General features: G+C 42.0%; 1 protein-coding gene across 3 annotated transcripts; it reads left to right on the top strand.

Moving 5' to 3' along the window:
* Nucleotides 1-1141: 1141 nt before the first annotated feature.
* On the top strand, nt 1142-19012 carry LOC111967955 (leucine-rich repeats and immunoglobulin-like domains protein 2). Of its 3 annotated transcripts, none has more exons than XM_023993423.2 (17): nt 1142-1811; nt 3458-3532; nt 5187-5321; nt 5575-5718; nt 6019-6162; nt 10017-10160; nt 10419-10562; nt 11353-11433; nt 11547-11618; nt 11820-11888; nt 12033-12196; nt 12319-12630; nt 12808-13089; nt 13226-13861; nt 14613-14753; nt 14942-15247; nt 15596-19012. In XM_023993423.2, the coding sequence occupies exons 1-17, from the start codon at nt 1627-1629 to the stop codon at nt 15826-15828; spliced, it is 3267 nt and encodes a 1088-aa protein (XP_023849191.1). In that variant the 5' UTR covers nt 1142-1626; the 3' UTR covers nt 15829-19012. The 3 variants fall into 3 exon arrangements, with proteins under 3 accessions (XP_023849191.1, XP_023849208.1, XP_070301171.1); XM_023993440.2 differs by lacking the exon at nt 1142-1811 and adding an exon at nt 1890-2624; XM_070445070.1 differs by lacking the exons at nt 1142-1811; nt 3458-3532; nt 5187-5321; nt 5575-5718; nt 6019-6162 and adding an exon at nt 8787-8860.
* The last annotated feature ends 522 nt before the right edge of the window (nt 19013-19534 follow it).

The raw sequence follows: 19534 nt of genomic DNA, 5'->3' as shown, positions 1-19534 counted from the left end.
CAGGTCTACAATTTTGTTTCTGGTGTCCTTTGACAGCTCTTTGGTCTGGCCATAGTGGAGTTTGGAGTGTGATTGTTTGAGGTTGTGGACAGGTGCCATTAATACAGGTAACGAGTGGACAGAGGAGCCTCTTAAAGAAGAAGTTACAGGTCTGTGAGAGCCAGAAATCTTGCTTGTTTGTAGGTGACCAAATACTTATTTTCCACCATAATTTGCAAATAAATTCATAAAAAATCCTACAATGTGATTTTCAGGATTTTTTCCCTCATTTTGTCTGTCATAGTTGAAGTGTACCTATGATGAAAATTACAGGCATTACAGGCCTCTCTCATCTTTTTAAGTGGGAGAACTTGCACAATTGGTGGCTGACTAAATACGTTTTTGCCCCACTGTAACATAGCACACGCAAATCCAGGACACTCAAATGAGTATGTTATGGTTACATAAGATAGGTTACTTATTAAGGCAAACATGAAAGGTATGTAGGTGGGTCTATAATACCTGTCTAGTAACCCAAAGGTTGCATGTTCAAATGTCATGCTAATTAGCAACTTTGCAACTACTTAGCATGTTAGCTAACCCTAACCCTCTGATAACCCCTAGAGCTAGCTAATGTTAGCCACAACAAATTCTTAACATATTGTCCGTATTGCAATTCGTAACATGTTTAACGAATTGCAAATACTAAAATATAAGAAATTGACACAAATGTATACACTCGCTCTGGATAAGAGCATCTGCCAAATGACTAAAATGTGAAATACATACCATACAAAAGGTAACATACTCTAAACGTGGTGTCTCGAATTTACATACAGAATAATACTACATGCTSTGAAACCACATTGCGAATAAAGAATCACTGCGGCTCTATTCATGGTTTTCTATCTGCAACGTTCGAGAACGTTTTGCAACTGAATGTGGCCCGGGGCCAGGCCGCTTGAGTTTGCCTTATTATCGGGATAATAATATAGCCCAGCCCAGACTGCTCTACAACTTCTACTTTTGTAAAACATCAAAAACAAATGTGTGCATGACATGAGCTCTTTATAAAATTAGAGCTTTTGACGTTCTCTCAACCAGTACCTAGCTATTTATTATTGAAAATCGAATCAGTTAAGAGAAAATAATTGAGAAGCATGCATACTGACCAATAGGACAGCTGTAAACATGCTCTAAAGAGGCAGGATTCACTATATTTTATCGCTATTGTTGTTCCTTCGAAACATAATTCGCGATAATCATACTTTGGTAGCTAGATAATTAATATGTTTAGTCAGAACACTTTGCACGATCCACATCTGTTTGATATGAAGTCAAATGAACTTGGTCCGTGGAAACATCGACATTCAGGTTTACTTTAAGAATGCTAGCTGCTAGCCACTTATCTTGGGATTTGTGATGAGATTGGAAGCGGAAGAAAATTCTAAGGGAAAGGAGGAAAAATCTGAGCTGGGCTGCCATGGGCAAGTTGGAAGAAAATCTTTCGCAATGTTATTCGACTCATGTGAAAGAGGGGGTTTATTTTATTAATATGAAGTTATATGAATCGGTTGGTGTTGTCGGTTAGACATTTTATAATTGTCAGAAGCTAACTAGCCTCGTATTGATAGTTAGACTTTTAAAATGGCGGAAGGCTGGCCCATCCCCCCGGCCCTCTTGTTGTTGTGTTTGAGTGCCTGCTGGGCACTGGATTCCTGCCCTGCTCCATGCTCTTGTCCAAGGGGGTCAGACGAAATCCAAATCCTGGATTGCAATAGGAAAAGGTTGTCAGCGGCCCCCCTGGATCCACCTCATGGGATAACTCATCTGTAAGTAGCCCAATATTAGCTAGCCTATCGGTAACAAGCTAGCACCTTTGTTTACAAGCTGCAGTGGCTCCTCAAGCTACCTGGCCATGGTAGTTTGCTAGCGAAGTCTAACGTTATGTCAAGTGCTTTAGCTAGATATATATGTGGATCAGTGGAGGCTCCTCAGAKGAGTAAGGGGAGGACCATCCTCAGTGAATTTCAGAAAAATAAAAACAGTGAAACAGAAAACGATACAAAATATATGAATGTCACCAAATAATTGATTTAAAACACACTGTTTTGCAATGACGCGCTACAGTAACCTCAACCGCAATCTCYGGGATAGCACCATGGTGTATGCGGAGGACCGCTAGTTTCCKTTCTCCTCTGGGTACATTGACTTCAATACAAAACGTGAGGCTCATGGTTCATACTCCCTTTCAAAGGCTTATACAGTAACTATGATGACGTCCTGCTCGAACCTATCAGAGCTCTTGTAGCATGAACTGACATGTTGTCCTCTCAAAGGATAAGATATTGAATCTAGTACTGAAAGCATAAGCTAAAGTTAGCTAGTAGCACTGCAGTGCATAAAATGTGGTGAGTAAGTTAGTTGACTCAGAGAGACAATAGTTGAACAGTTTGGAACAAATTAATTGATAAAAAAATGAAGAAGCAAGAGGGAGAGAGCACTAGCTATATTTTGTATTTGCTTAACTTTCACTTACTTAGTTAGCGAAAGCAGCTAGCTCGTTTAGCCTACTCAAACAGAGAGGGGTGCTATGTTAGCTAGCTGGCCAAGGCTATCCAACACTGGAACTCTTCCAAGTCAAGGTAATCTTTTGGTTTTATAAATGTATTGCCACTGGGGCCCGCAGGTATAAACTGCAAAACTGCTTGCTGTTGTAAACTGTACTGCATGATTGTAACGGGTTYACTAAAACATTAGTTCTAGTAGTTATGTTGGTTATGACGTTAGCTAATATGATRATGTAGACTGTGTTTAGCAGTTAGGGTATGACGTTTTGGCTTGGAAAGCTGTGCTGTGMACTGAAGTCCACAAGCGAAAGGAAATGGTGAGAGGAGGAGAGCATGTAGATGTCGAATGAATTATACAACTAGCAAAGTGATCATGCTGTTTGTATGTGGCTGCTATGAAAGTGAACTGTGTTTGTGTGATCAATGTATTCAGGTATTCATTACGCAGATTCTCTTGAAAAATGTTTCTTAAACGGAAGCAAACAGAATCAAACGGGGATAAACATACCTGAATTTGTCCAATAGAAACTCTTTAACTGTTTGAACTAATAATTATACCCTAGATCAACTAGATGCATGCAAGTGTGTGCATAGGCGGTATTGAATGTGTCACTCTGTCCTGGATTAGTAATTTCTCTCTCGACCTGTGCACCTACGTTGTAAACTTTAATTCGTAGACTAGGTTGTAGCAACCTCACGATGAGTGTTGTGAAATTGAGTGTCATGAAGTAGCCTAATTCTATTGATGTTACATTGAGCTGGGTGAATGGAATATGAATGACAGGCACTTACCGCCACTGATCTGGATGTGATCATTTTAGTTTTTCTTGTAAAGATGCCAAAGCAGCTGCAAGGTCCACTGAAAGGTGTCTGGAATTCTCTGTAATAACTAATGGAATCTTTTTCAGCACTATGAATCATAATGATCTGACAACTGTTCCATACCTTGGAGAAGTTACCCCAAACATCACAACACTCTCATTGTAAGTCAAACATTTTTCTCCTCCTCTCTGTAAGTTGTGTGATTATGATTCCTAGGTGTCCTGTCGTAGTATGCGTGCCATAGTTTGTTTGACCTGCGAGTGCTGGCCACAATGAGTCCTACAGCAGGATTAATACACGCTTCTCCGGCTCAGCGGCTCCAGAGACTTGTTTTGACCACCAACTGTCTGCCAWATGCTCGAAGGAAGATATACTGAACAAAAATATAAACGAAACATGTAAAGTGTTGGTCCCATTTTTCATAAACTGAATCATTTCTGGGGTCTTATATTTCATACGCACAAAAGCTTATTTCTCCAAAATTTGGTGCACACATTTGTTTACATCCCTGTTGGTGAGCATTTCTCCTTTGCCAAGATAATCCACCCACCTGACAGGTGTGGCATATCAAGAAGCTGATTAGACAGCATGATCATTACACAGGTGCACCTTGTGCAGGGGACAGTGTGCAGTTTTGTCAAACAACACAATGCCACAGATGTCTCAAATTTTGAGGGAGTGTGCAATTGGCATGCTAACTGCAGGAATGTCCACTAGAGCTGTTGCMAGATAATTTAATATTTATTTCTCTACCATAAGCCACCTCCAACATTGTTTTAGAGAATCTGGCACTACGTCCAACCGGCCTCACAACCGCAGACCACGTGTTACCACGCCAGCCCAGGACCTCCACATCCAGCTTCTTCACCTACGGGATCGTCTAAGACCGGGCAGCTGATGAAACTGAGGAATATTTCTGTCTGTAATAAAGCGCCTTTGTGGAGAGAAGCTCGTTCTGATTGGTGAGCCAGGCCCACCAATGCCTGCGCCCCTGCCCAGTCATGTGAAATCCATAGATTAGGGCCTAATACATTCATTTCCTTATATGAACTGTGAAATGATTGCATGTTGCATTTATATTTTTGTTCAGTGTAGATCATGAGCATAGAGAAGAAAAATGCATGTTTAGAACTGACAATTAATCGCATGGTGCAAGAATGAATGCAATTTATTGACGGTTATGGACACAGCTTTGTAGAACCAAAACATACACAGCCTCTGCTCAACAAACTTTGGACAGAATTATTTGGAGGGCTGCAGTTCGCCAACGACATTGTTCTTATCACCCTCATCTCAGTCAAGCAATGCATTCCGCCAAGAGTCGTTCACAACCTAGTCCAGTTGCGATCACAACTGGTCTCGACCTCGTTTCTAATGTATCAAGGAATAATCTTATGTGTTTGCATGCCTATCAACAAATGTACGTTGTTTAAAGCACACGTTTTACACGTCTGTCACGAATAACAGCTGCAATAAGCCCCCTATGGTGAACGAGAGGCTTGTAGAATCATGACACGATTTTCAAGTTGTCAGTTCATTGTTCGCATGCTATGGGCATGACTGACTCCAATGAATGAAATGAGTTGAAAGATTTGTTATTTTGACTGAATGAGTTGAAAAGATAAGTCAGTAAAAAGAGCTGAACTTACCATCACTATACAATAGGGGAAGTTTCGGAAGAAAGGAATCACCGGCCGGGTAACTTCTGTCCTACCCTGCATTCTTATGCCATGATTTGGGCATAAATACACATTGATGGTATATTTATGTAGATTAATGTTGATTATTATGTACATTACTGCTCATTGTGCACAGGGTCCACAACCGGATCTCGGAGCTGTGGATGCATCAGCTGCATCCATACATCTCCTTGGAGACACTTGACCTGTCATCTAACTCCATCTCAGAGATCAAGGCTGGAGCCTTCCCACCCATGCAGCTGAAATACTTGTGAGTCCTGCCTGTGGCATTGTTTTCCAACTATAGTAGACAACTTCTAAGGAGGGAGGAGATGGTTGTTTCAGCTACAACCAAAAGGGTGTGTTCTACTTTACTTGTTATTGGCTTATTAATGTTGTATTAATGTGACTTCTTAATCCAAAATAAAGAACTTAAAGTGTTTGGAATGTATACATGCAGGTGTAATGTAAAAGTAAACTGATCGCCCTTCCTGATTGAATGTTTCTGCATCTCTATCTCCCAGGAATTTAAGCAATAACAAGATCAGTGTCCTTGAACCTGGCTGCTTTGACAACATCTCCAGCTCCCTGCTGGTTCTGAAGCTGAACAGGAACAGAATAACACTGCTACCATACAAAGTGTTCAGGCTTCCCCAGCTGCAGTTCCTGTAAGTCAATGTTCTGCTTCAGTCAAACTATTTCCATAGCAATGATGAGCAGTGTGCAAACCTAATTACCAGACCCTCGCTAGATGGTTGGTTTCTTACATGATTTAGTCTACATATGTTAAGCTTTTGAATGTGTTCAATACTTTTGCATGAGGGACTATCCTTAGTTAAATATATTTTCTTTAAACAATTTGCATTCGTGATTGTGAATTTTTAGATTTCACAGATTCAGTATGTAGTACTGTTTTATAGTAGTTGAAACAACTTATTCTAAACTGCCTGATTCTGACTCTTCCCTAGGGAATTAAAGCGCAACAAGATCAAGATGGTGGACAGCCTGACCTTCAAAGGGATGGACTTACTGAAATCACTGAAGATGCAGCGGAATGGCATCACAAAGCTGATGGATGGCGCTTTCTTTGGGCTCAACAACATGGAGGAGCTGTGAGTTCTTCTGCCTTTTAGTCTTTTATAAGAAAGATCAGTACAGTATTTGCACAGATAGGAGGAGCCAGATGTCTCACAGGATGTATAAATCTGAAGCATCTGTTCATCAAATATGGTGATAAGAGAAAGTCCAGTGAATATGAATATGGAGCTAGATAATACTTGGCCAACATTCTGCAAATTTTCTCATTTTGAAACGTTTGCTCCCAATTCAGTTTTCTTTCCCAAAACTCCAATCTGTTACAAACAGAGTGCACTAAGTTTAGTGGACTTGACCCTTTGCCAAAGTAAAAAAAAAAATAGCATTGTTTAGGAGTGTTACAAACGCCAATAGTTTCTCGCTAGATTGTACTTGGTTATGCCCACCTCCTTGCTTGTTCTGCCCACTATGCTTAATTTGCTCCAATTGGAAATKACACCGATGAGATGGTGAGYTCTAAGGGTTGGGTTATATTACGATACAATCGGAAATCAACTATGTTTGACAGACGTTGTCGACGAAAACGTGATGTGACAGACGATAGTTTTTATATATTAAAACTTTTTTTTACATATTTGAACATGTCTGGCACCGCCGCAGTCGGGCAGCGCACAACAGTGCAGCTCGCAGCCAAATGACCTACTTATTCCTATTTGCCATAAGCCTTTTTCAATAAATATGTAGGTAGACTTAGCCTACTATTTAACATAATGCAAGAGTAGGCCTACAATGTATGTATATTGTAGACGGAGTGGAGAGTGTCAAAAGCTGTGCAAAATGTCAGAACATTTATCTCGCTCACCTTGCCAATGTCGGATGATCATGGGCCTTTTACCGCAGACACGCCTTTTGTCTGGCTTGTTTTATGAGCTTAATTTCCCTTTTTTTCTCCCAATCTCGATTTTATTTGAATATGACTTGTTGGTCTAAGCATATATTTCATGATCTACTTTCAAATGAATCTAGGAGCCCAGTAAAAGAGTTCTATCTCAGAAATGTTTGTGAATAGCCTAAATATCAACATGATATGGTAATAATGAGGGAGAGAACCAATAATTGCAAGATAGAATAATCGAATGGGAAGTTTAAACAAACCTTATAAGTTTCTGGCCTCCACCTGACCAAAGCTTTAGGAAAAATAAATTGTGTGCCGCCGGAAAATCCTTGCAAACCAAACAGCCAATAATATAGGCCTACACKAAATAAAAAATGTAATTCAATAAAATGTGCAGTAAATGTAACTTGTACACGTTAAACTTCTAAACAGATATTTATATTATTGTGGGATATATATATTTTTAAATGTAGCCTTTTTTATTTATATAACTAGGCAAGTCAGTTAAGAACAAATTCTTATTTACAATGACGGCCTACACYGGCCAAACCTGGACGATGCTGKGCCAATTGTGCGCCACCCTATGGGACTCCCAATCACGGMCGGTTGTGATACAGCCTGGAATTGAACCAGGGTGTCTGTAGTGACGCCTCAAGCACTGARGTGTTTATTCATATCCTTGAATTGAGCAATGGGCATTTCATTATTTAATTTTTTTCACCTTTATTTAACCAGGTAGGCCAGTTGCAACAAGTACAACTGCGACCTAGCCAAGATAAAGCMAAGCAGTGTGACAAAAACATCAACACAGAKTTACACATAAACAAATGTACAGTCAATAACACAATAKAAAGTCTATGTAAAGTGTGTGCAAATGTAGGGAGGTAAGGCAATAAATAGGCCATGGAGGTAAAATAATTACAATTTAGCATTAATACTGGAGTAGTAGCTGTGCAGATGATGATGTACTGGGGTGCAAGAGGATAAGTAACAATATGGGGATGAGGTAGTWGGGTGTGCTATTTACAGATTGGCTGTGTACAGGTACAGTGATCGATCGGTAAGCTGCTCTGACAGCTGATGCTTAAAGTTAGAGAGGGAGATATAAGGCTTCAGTGATTTTTGCAATTTKTTCCAGTCATTGGCAGCAGAGAACTGGAAGGAAAGGCGGTCAAAGGAAGTGTTGGCTTTGGGGATGACCAGTGAAATATACCTGCTGAAGCGCGTGCTACGGGTGGGTGTTGCTATGGTGACCAGTGAGCTGATCACCGGTGCTCATTACATAAGCTCCCACAGCAGTGCTTTCGATAAGCAGGAACAATAAATAAATGCCGCTTATAAAAAGAATAACCCACATTTGGATGGGCTACAAATGACAATAAATAAAGTAAATAAAATAAGTTCTAAATTAACCACAAATTACAGTGCAAAAAAGTGTAAGGCATACAACAGATATTCTAACCTAGGCTACATTTATTTAAAATAAGAGGCGTCTGTGGATAYAGGCTTTGGAAATTAAACAAATTAAAAAGTGCAATGAATAACCATCCAGACTGTTTTTCTTTTCATTATATGGTAACCTTTCTAAAGGTTTCTGGCAAGGAAAACAAGCCTGTTCACTTTTTMTGGCTTTAATAGATTCTGGACTTGAGTAAMAWTATTACATGCTATGGGCCTACTGAAAACACGTTAAGACGGAACGCTTTTTTGCACAGATGGAGGTATTTGAGGGCGACGTTGTCCAAGAGTGGAAATCAACCCTTTTTCCCCCTCCACCATGCCAGTGTGTCATCATCTCCTCCTGTGCTGGCCTGCTATTGCTCACTGAGTGACTGTTTGCTTAGCTCTCCCAAGAAGACTTTCCAGCGACGTCTGCTATGGTGAACAAGCGTACTCGATCTCAGTTGAAATTGTCCGAAATCACCAATGAAAGGGGTCTCGTATCACACTGTAGGCCTACAACGTTTGGTTCCAAATCACCATTCAAAGTTATCGGTACCACATATCACCATATTGATTGGTTTATTTATTTAATTATTTGCACACAAGAAAATACACTATTGGTAAGATGATTTCCACAATGTAGTCTAATGAGCAGAGGTTTATGCTTGACACAGGCTGCATTACAGATTGGTTACTGTGTTGCTAGGCAACACAACGATGCACCCCCACCCCCGGGTAAAAAAAAAAAATTGACGATACAATCGTATATCAAAGATGTTTGGATGGGACCATTCCAGACATCGTCCAACCCTAGTGAGCTCAAAGTATTGGGACAGTGACACATTTGTTGTTTTGACTCCAGCACTTTGATACAATGACTGAGGTTAAAGTGCAGACTGTCAGGTTTAATTTTAGGGTATTTTCATCCATATCGGGTGAACAGTTTAGAAATTACAGCACATTTTATACATAGTCCTCCCATTTAAGGGACCACAAGTATTGGAACAAATTAACTTATGTCTATTAAAGTAGTTTGAAGTTTCGTATTTGGTCCCATATTCCTAGAACGTAATGATTGTTGGATGCATTTGCTGTTTGTTTTGGTTGTGTTTCAGATTATTTTGTGTCCAGTAGAAATGAATGGTAAACAATGTATTGTTTCATTTTCTTAATAAGAATATAATCTGTTTCTAAACACTTCTAAATTAATGTGGATGCTACAATGATTACAGATAGTCCTGAATGAATCGTAAATAATGATGAATGAGAAAGTTAGATGCACAAGGATCATGTCCCCAAAACATGCTAACCTTTAAAGCTGTCTCTTATACACATCTAGATGTGTATAAGAGACAGTCATACCCCCTCCCAAAAAAATACTAACTTCGCCTGTTATTGTAAAGGTGAGCGGTTAGCATGTCTTGGGGGTATGATATTTGTGATCTGTAACTTTCTCACACATTATTCCCGATTCATTCAGGACTAACCGTAATCATGGTAGTATCCACATTAATGTAAAAGTGACTCCAAAATGACACTATATTATTTACCAGTAATTTCTATTGGGCAAAAAATAATTGTATGTTTTCTAAGAGAGCTGGAGCACAACAATTTGACGGAGGTCAACAAAGGCTGGCTGTATGGCCTGCACATGCTGCATGTTCTGCGGGTCAACCAGAACACCATCAGCATCATCCGACCAGACGCCTGGGAGTTCTGCCAAAMGCTGGAGGAGCTGTGAGTGTTCTCTTTCTAACCCCAACCCCACTTTTCTCCCACTGTTTGAGACGGGAGTGCGTTAGGGTTTATTGTTACCCCTTTATGAAGCTGAAAGACCAGTATCTATTTGGGACTTGGGGAGGGTGTATTGCAGATCATTTATGTTGATGTTAACACATGGATTTCAGCTCATTCTTAAGGGGCCAAGATGTTTTAGTACAGTATGATTGCCGAAGACTATTGTCCAAGCTTGTCTTCTGGGGATGTCCTCCTTAGAGATCTGTCCTTCAACCACCTCACCCGGTTGGAGGAGACCGCGTTCATTGGACTGGGCCTTCTGGAGAACCTGAACCTAGGAGAGAATACCATCAGCCACCTGGGAGAGGGAGTCTTCAGCAGTCTGGCCAATCTGCGCTCACTGTAAGAACCTCGCACCACTCTATAAAAACCTTTGTTTTTTAATATATCAGATTGGTCCTGTCTTCGTTTTGTTGAATTAGTAGTACCCTAGTGTACTGGTACTCTATTAGACTGTTGTATGGTAGACCACTAAACTGCAGTATAGTAAGTAGAACGTTTATGTTCTCGTCGTCATGTCTTTGTCTTTACATGTAGTATAGAACCCCTCATTCGCATAATTTAGCTTTTAAGACCTCTGAGGCATGAAGAATACCAGAAAGGCTCAATTAACAAAATACTACCTTTTCATCCACTTCTGGGAAGTGGAGGAGGGGGAACTAACACATTCATTGACATGCTGAGTTCCAAGAAGGCATTGAGCTGCATAAAGAGGGAGGTCAGGGCTCTGGGTCAGCACACATCCCTGGGCTGTCCGTAGCAGGGGGAATTAGAGAGTTAAGGCCCTTTGAGATCCACCAAGGCATGAGCAAGGAGAAAAAGCGCCCATGACCTGTCCTGTGAACACAAGCCCTCTGTGGGTTTAGAAGGACACATGAACCGTTCAATGCTAAACACAGCCAATTAATCCCCTCATCAGAACTGCAGGAGCACTGAGCTATGACACTCTGGAAAGTATGCCACTTCACATTTGCCAAATGAATCAAATTGGTTTGGACACCCGGAGCAGAAATGAACTTCTATCTGTCTTGTACTGTGTCGTCACCAAGCAATGCAGATCAGGGTGATCTTTGTGCTTCTTATTCTGGGGAAAAGAAAAAAAAAATCTTACATATTTCTGTTTGCGTTTCAGAGACATACGGAATAATGAGATCTCTTGGGCCATTGAGGATTCCATTGGTGTGTTTGTTGGAATGAAGAAGCTGAACACATTGTAAGGCTGTTCTACACCACCGTGCTGCATCTGCATAATATATTACTTTTGTTGCTATGGATACTGATATTGGCAGAATATTTGTTGGCATATTTAATCTGTTTATTCCCCAGGATTCTACAGCGGAACAAGATTAAATCTATCACAAAGGAAGCCTTTGAGAGTCTGGAGGAACTAGAGCACTTGTAAGTACCGCCATAGCCAAGCCACTCTGAGGGATGGTTGGTCTCCATTAAGACGATTCAGCAGCTATCACTTCAAGACCGAGATAGATGTTTCTGATTACCCCAGTGCATCTGTTTTATTGTGCTAGTATCATAAGATGCCACTTTGATAGTGTCATGGTGCTAGCGAAGCACTTCATTCATATTTATTTTCACCAACAGGGACCTGAGCAAGAATGGGATCATGTCCATCCACCCTGATTCGTTGTCTCACATGAACTTAAAAGTGTTGTGAGTAAGAAGTACTAATTTCTGAGGTGGTGTCTTGGGAGTCCTTGTGGCAGATTTTACAATAATATTTTCTGTATAGAATACATTCACAAATTCAAGAATGATGGAATAATGTGATATTATGACTGTGTGYCCTGTCCTCAGTTTTCTGAACACTAGCAGCCTGCTGTGTGACTGCCAACTGCAATGGCTGGGCCCATGGTTGACTGACAACCGCTTCCTGCAGTCTGTCTCCGCTATGTGTGCTCACCCTGCCAGCCTGCTGGGCCGTAACGTCCTGTCTGTCAGCCTGGAGGAGCTGGTCTGTGGTCAGTCACCTAGCTACCTACCCTGCTTTATCTAGTCTGGACCAGATCTCACGTACTGGGACAATTATCCCATAACTTATTTATTTAATATCATGGCCCCCTCTGTCCACTCTTTCCCACAGATGACTTCCCAAAGCCCCGGATCACTGACCACCCTGAGACCGCCACCGCCCTGCGTGGGACCAATGTGACTCTGAGCTGCCTGGCTTCAAGCAGCAGTGACTCCCCCATGGCCACGGCCTGGAGGAAGGACGGGGAGGTGCTGTACGATGCAGAGGTGCAGAATTACGCCCGCTACCAGGAGGGAAAGCTGTTCTACACCACCGTGCTGCATCTCCTCAACGTCAACTTCACAGACGAGGGACGCTACCAGTGTGTTGTCTCGAACCACTTTGGCTCTAACTACTCCAACAGGGCCAAGCTCACAGTCAATGGTGAATAGACTTTTGGTTTTCTCTCCTAAAGAGTTTTTACTGACTAATATCTGACTTGTTCCTTGGTATTTAGCTGTTGACGTTCGAGCTTGCATGGTTGTTTCGATAGACATCTATTGAAAGCTGTCTTCATCCGTTTCTTAACTTCTTTTTTTTCTCGTTTTCCCTCTCCCTCAGAGCTGCCGTCCTTTCTGAAGACTCCGATGGACCTGACCATCCGCACGGGCACCATGGCCAGGCTGGAGTGTGCTGCCGAGGGTCACCCATCCCCCCAGATCGCCTGGCAGAAAGACGGGGGCACAGACTTCCCTGCTGCCCGGGAGAGAAGGATGCACGTCATGCCAGACGATGACATCTTCTTCATTGCCAATGTAAAGACGGAGGATATGGGGGTGTACAGCTGCACAGCCCAGAACGCTGCAGGGAGCCTGTCTGCCAACGCTACACTCACTGTGCTAGGTGAGCTTCATTCTTACCTGCCCGGCATAGTTTACTGACCTTAGAGTTTCTTTATGAATCACATCTGTTTATAATTTGATAAATGATCATTGAATGTGAACTACTGTATGTTAAATGTAAATCTCTCTCCTCCCAGAAACTCCGTCCTTCATGCGTCCCCTGAAGGACAGGGCGGTAGCTCGTGGGGAGACGGCAGTGCTCCAGTGTATCGCAGGCGGAAGCCCAGCACCCCGCCTCAACTGGACCAAGGATGACGGGCCCCTGGTCCTCACCGAGCGACACTTCTTCGCCGCCGCCAACCAGCTCCTCATCATCGTGGACGCGGGGTCGGCGGACACAGGGAAGTACACGTGCATCATGTCCAACACGCTGGGCACGGAGCGCGGCCACATCTACCTCAGCGTGTTACCCTCTCCCAACTGTGACACTGCGGGCGGCTACGACCAGGATAGCTGGAACACGGTGGGCATCGTTGTGATCGTGGTGGTCTGCTGCGTGGTGGGAACCTCGCTAGTCTGGGTCATCGTCATCTACCACATGCGAAGGAAGAGCGAGGACTACAGCATCACCAACTCAGATGAGATGAACCTGCCGGTAGACATCCCCAGCTACCTGTCCTCTCAGGGAACGCTGTCTGAGCCTCAGGAGGGATACAGCAACTCTGAAGCAGGGAGCCACCAGCAGCTCATGCCACCACTGTCCAACGGCTACGTCCACAAGGGAACTGGCTACGTCCACAAGGGAACTGGCTACGTCCACAAGGGAACTGACGGTAACTTTAACTATACTTACTTCCCAGATTCACCATCTGTCTCCTTCATCTGAGGCCCATCTGTTTTTGTACTCAGTCCGACTGTTATTCTGCTATTTTTTTTTAGGGGGCAGATCAGCTTTAATATTGCAGATGGATTTTGGGTTATCAATTTAATTGTTTGCATCATTTCTAATCACCCTTTATTTTTGTGATGATTAAAAAATAATATACTTTTTTTTTTCTTCGCCCAACCCTACCATCCCTACCCTGATTGGAGTAAACTAACGGACATTACTTAATGTAGTTAAATATGCATGTATTCCTAATTTCCTCTTTCTACCAATATTGCCSTAAAAATCAATACTTTACCCAAGAGTATAACGATATTTCCCATTGACTGATCGTGGTTTTTCAGATCCCCTAACAATACAGTTTGCAGGTCCATCTGAACTCTGACATTATGACGTTACAACTATTCCTGGACCTGACTCCAAAAGCGAACCACCGATGGACAGAAAAGATTATCTATTGATTCTGTTTCCTCGTGGCAGAGTCTGCACAAGGCTGACTTGTTCAATGACTCATATATTGAGCATTCTTYTTTTTAGCAAGTATTTAATGTAATGGCTGGAAATTAATGGATTGATGTCAATTATTGTTTATATATATCAGTTCATAGATCTGTTCCCAACTAACTTGAACTTGTTCTGAATTTTAAATGATGGGTCAACTATTGAGTGAGTCACCATCCTGTTTGTGTGTTGTCCAGGTGTGTGCTACAGTGACACAGGCAGCGAGGTGGACACCGAGGCCAACGGGATGCTGCACTGCCGTGTGGGCTCTCTGTTCACGGGACAAAGCAGCTTCCATCCTGGGCAGTCCTGCGAGGGACTGGCTGGGGTGTCGACAGGTCGGTTTAGTTATGAGAACCAACAAACACCGTATTAATCTCTTGTATGTATCCTCTTAAATGCACAGATGAACAATGGCTTTTTCATCACACTTTGTTGAAAGGCTTTGTTGAAAGGTCTATGTCTCCATCAGATAGTGTGGTTTGTTATAGAGCAAGAGTTTGATGAAATAGATTGTCCTCAACAGGTGGTGCAGGGCCGCTGGTCATCTGCTCGGACTGCTACGACAACGCTAACATGTACTCTCGGACCCGGGAGTACTATGCCTGCCTGGCCAAGGATGACCCCCTGGACAAGGGTCTCTCTGGCATCATGGCCCACCTTCCCAAGGAGCCCTATGGGGAGCAGCGAGGCCAGCATGAGGACACAGCCCTGGARAGCCTCATCAACAACCAGGACTCCTCAGTCTTCCTCACCAGCCACAACTCCTCAGTCTTCCTCACCAAGAGGCTGAGCAAAGCCCTCTGGCCCCCAGAACAACACTACAGCACCGGTGAGAGATCAGCTACAGACTGTCTGACAGACCTTAGTGGCATGCATGTCAACAGTGAGCTCACAGAGATATGTTTGGAAAGTGATCTCACAGACCTGTTATCTAACAGTGACCTCAGACATACTGTGAACTGACAACGAACTGACAGACATGAATTCTAAACCGTGAGCTCGCAGACTTTCAGGCACCGACACGTTCAAGTCTATGAGCTCCTCTTTATGGATGCAAATCCTTTCTGTTGAGTAATGTAAGCATTTCACTGTAAGGTCTACCTATACCTGTTGTATTTGGCGCATGTGACAAATACAATTACATTTTTTKGATTTGATGTCTGTTTGGTCTCTGCAGATGTTCCCCCCAGGTCGTTTTGGGGCGAAGGGGAGGACTTGTCTACAGTGCCCCAACCAGGTCTGTCACAGCAGCCAGTGACGCTGCACACAACTCCCTATGCATCTTCAGTTGCTGAGGGAGGGGAGGAGAGGAGTGTGGAGGTGGAGCTCTCCCTTCCCCAGAGCACACAGTACCACAGAAGTGCCTCTTATAGGACTACGTCTCAGGAGCACATCCAAGCCCCCACATAAAGCTCTGCCCCCTTCCCTATACACACTGCCATCCTCTCTCACTGGGTCTTCTTTAGCCACTACCTCCAAAAAGACCACTCTGCCAAAAATGCTTTCATGTATATTTAGATTATTTCAGTCACGCAGAGACTATTTGCTCCTATGATTTTGAAAAAGGACCATATCTAGGGCTTGAGAATGACGCCCCCTGATTCCCTCCACCTCCCCTTCCTCCCTCTCATTCTAGAGGAAGCTATGAATGTATGTGTCAAAGAGCCATGTTGGATGCTGCCATTTTGACTTTTAAGATGTCAGACATTTGAACGTGCTCTCACGACATACTGAAGGTGGAATGRCAGCAGTGTTGATGGATGCCCCAGTTGTTGTGCTTTTTGCTTGCAGATGCCACATTCTTGGTAAAGTCTTGTTGGAGCAACCTTAGTGATTTTAATTTAAAAGTCCAGGACATAGCTTCCTCTCGTCCAGGACTAGAGGGGTCAAAGAGACTCCAGTTGTTTCTTGTTCAGCAGTGAGTGGTACATACCTATAGGATCACTGAATGAATCCCTCTAGCCATCTGTATTGAATGTAATCGTCTACTATTATGCAAACCCAGAGACAATGGCCCTAGATGTGTGTGTGAGATATAATTTTCACCTATTATCTATGTCTCTTAAGCTAAGATTGTTTTGCCTTGGGTCAAATAGAGGCAGTCGTAATAGAGGCAGTCRTTGCTCATGTTTTTTTGTTGTATGAAAACACACTATCCAAGCAAAGAAAATATTGGGTATTGCACATAATTTTGACAATCATGGTTCAGGTGGCCTTTTTTTAATGGCCATCTTTCAGATGGATTTCAACAGGCATTCTCAGTAACCCTCCATCAGGTAACCCTATGGTTTCTAATCACATATGCACTGATCATCATTTCCTCTCAAAAGGTTATTTTACAGGCACTTACCTCATACWTGGTGTGTTTTATTATGCAGTATGCCATTTTAGATTCCTAATTGATAATATATGCCTTTACCCCCAATTTCATCAMCCCTAGATACTGGCCAGATTTAACCTTGGGACTGTGAAGAATGTATTGTATGGATTTAAACATTTGTCTTTTCACAACTACATCCCTCAAACCCTAAGAAGGTAGTTGGAATTATTTTTGTCCTGACCTGCAGTAAGTTAGATTTGTTTTTTTGTGTGTATGTCAGAATGTTTGTAGTCACTCCAGGGTGATTCCTAACTTGACTTCCGCAACATTGTGGAAAGCATGTAGATCTCAAGTCAGGATTTGGCCCAAAATGTTGGTACAAATTTCATCTAGCTAAAACCAAGTTGTTTAATAAGGGTTGTCTTTCATTTAAATCACACCTGTTTCCTTTGCTCAAATAAAATAACAATCATTTTGGCAATGGAACATAGATACTTCAGAATAAGATGTAGATGTGTGAAGGCTATACAAACAAAGATACTACATGAACATTGCCCTGACTGGTTTGGTTGAATCTGTCCTTTAGTCATTCTTTTTCACCTTTTGAAATCTCACAATTATTGCACTTCCGATTCAGCAAAACATGATTGCATTTCCTCTCTCTCGTGCACACTTTCATTGCTGGTTTCTTTTACGTGTATGTCAACTACTATGCTTTTATTCCTGCCTCTACCATGTTGACAGTTATACATCTCCATGTAGGATTGTTTCTTATGTTACACAATGCATTCATGCTAAAATCRTAGCTTTTTGATAAGACATTCCGTGTGACTTTGCTTGATAATGCATCTGGTACATTTTTGTATTTTGAGTTTGATCAAAAAGGACTCCTTTTGTCAATGTTGCAGTTGGTCTCAAACTGTTCTTTGTCTCTGGTACGTGACTTACCAAATTTGCACATGATTCTTGTACACAATTGAATTTTGTTGTGGCTTCTTTTCAAAAGTCCATGGTTTTGAAGTTCTATAAACCAGGTCATCCCCTGTATACCAAAATAAATCATTCCAACCCCATGCCACTGGATTCAATATTGGCATGAATAGAGCTAATACACAGATTGCATTTTCTGCTGGATAATTAAAGCATTTCAATTCAAGGTAGTAATTGTTGCCGATAGCTTAATCACTTTTTTCCCCTTTTTAACGCACTCCATGCATCCGGTAGAAACAGTTCTCTAATCCGAGTCCATTGTGGGTTTGCTCTACTGAATGTTGGATTTTATATTGAACAAAAATATAAAAGCAACATGCAACAATTTCAATGATTTTACTAGGTTACAGTTCATAGAAGGAAATCAGTCAATTGAAATAAGTTAACTAGGCCCTAATTTTAAGGCTTTCACATGACTGGGCAGGGGTGCAGCTATGGGTGGGCCTGTGAGAGCATAGGCCCACCCACTGGGGAGCCAGGCCCAGCCAATCAGCCAGATGTGGAGGTCCTGGGCTGGTGTGGTTACACGTGGTCTGCGGTTGTGTGGCCGGTTGAAAGTACTGCCAAATTCTCTAAATTGACATTGGAGGCATCTTATGGTTGAGAAATTAACATTAAATTATCTGCCAACAGCTCTGTTGGACATTCCTGCAGTCGGCATGCCAATTGCACGCTCCCTCAAATTGAGACATCTGTGGCATTGTGTTGTGACACAACTGAACATTTTAGTGGCCTTTTATTGTCCCCAGCACAAGGTGCACCTGTGTAATCATGCTATTTAATCTGCTTCTTGACATGCCACACCTGTCAAGTGGATGGATTATCTTGGCAAATAATAAATGCTCACTAACTGGGATGTAAACAAATTTGTGCACAGAATTTGAGAGAAATTTGCTTTTTGTGCATATGGGAAATTTCTGGGATCTTTTATTTCAGCCCATGAAAAAAGACACTACATGTTGCGGTTATTTTTGTTCAGTGTATATATGGATTTGTATGGTGACTGTTCTTTTCTAATGGGAGCTCAACTATGTCCACATGACATGCATTTGTGTTTAAAACAAACTTTYTTTTACCTATCTTGTTTTTTTTCTCTTTATACCAAAGTTCATCAGAAAGGCTCTGGCAATATTTAAAATGCTGCTTGTTTTCTGTGTTATCAAAGTTTTGCATTTTGTTGTCAAGTGTGTTTTTGTATCTTGACTACTTGTATATTCTGTAAAGAACATTTTTGTTTCTTGATATGTAGYTGTCATTAAAACAATCACAAATGTGATCATTCTGGCCAGATGTGGTTTAAAATGTACTATGTGGAAATAGGCTTTGAAGAAGTAAGAAAAAAATTGTCAATAGTCAAGCCATCTGCAATGAGTCCATGCCAACTTTAAAAGGTATTTTCACGGATCTTGGTCTTAAAAAGTATGCCTTCTTCTCCTCCCACACCAACACCATTAGGTGCATATGTTGCTGCTGTTGAACAGAGTATGTAGAGAAGTATCAGAGTTTGACTAATCATTGAGTCTTTGTACTTTTCAGGGTGGGTAGAACAGAACTGGGTGTAAGTGAGTCAATTCCTAGACCTCACCAAAGGCATCATCATGGCAGTGCTGCTCACCACCCTCCACCAGTCAACTAATTATTAAATACAATGTCCAGGCTGACATCTCACTAACCAAACACACATCTCAAGATTTTATGTTTCATCCAGATAAATGCTGGTATGCAGAAGCAAGCACTTTGGAACGTGACACACCGTATAGGCTGCACTGCAGAGAGTAAGTTAATAAATATCTGGGTGTGTCTGGA

The sequence above is a fragment of the Salvelinus sp. IW2-2015 genome, linkage group LG1 (assembly GCF_002910315.2).
Source record: "Salvelinus sp. IW2-2015 linkage group LG1, ASM291031v2, whole genome shotgun sequence".
Classification (NCBI taxonomy): domain Eukaryota; kingdom Metazoa; phylum Chordata; class Actinopteri; order Salmoniformes; family Salmonidae; genus Salvelinus; species Salvelinus sp. IW2-2015.
Note: the sequence above shows the minus strand (reverse complement) of the source record. Positions and strands in the feature narration are given on the sequence as shown.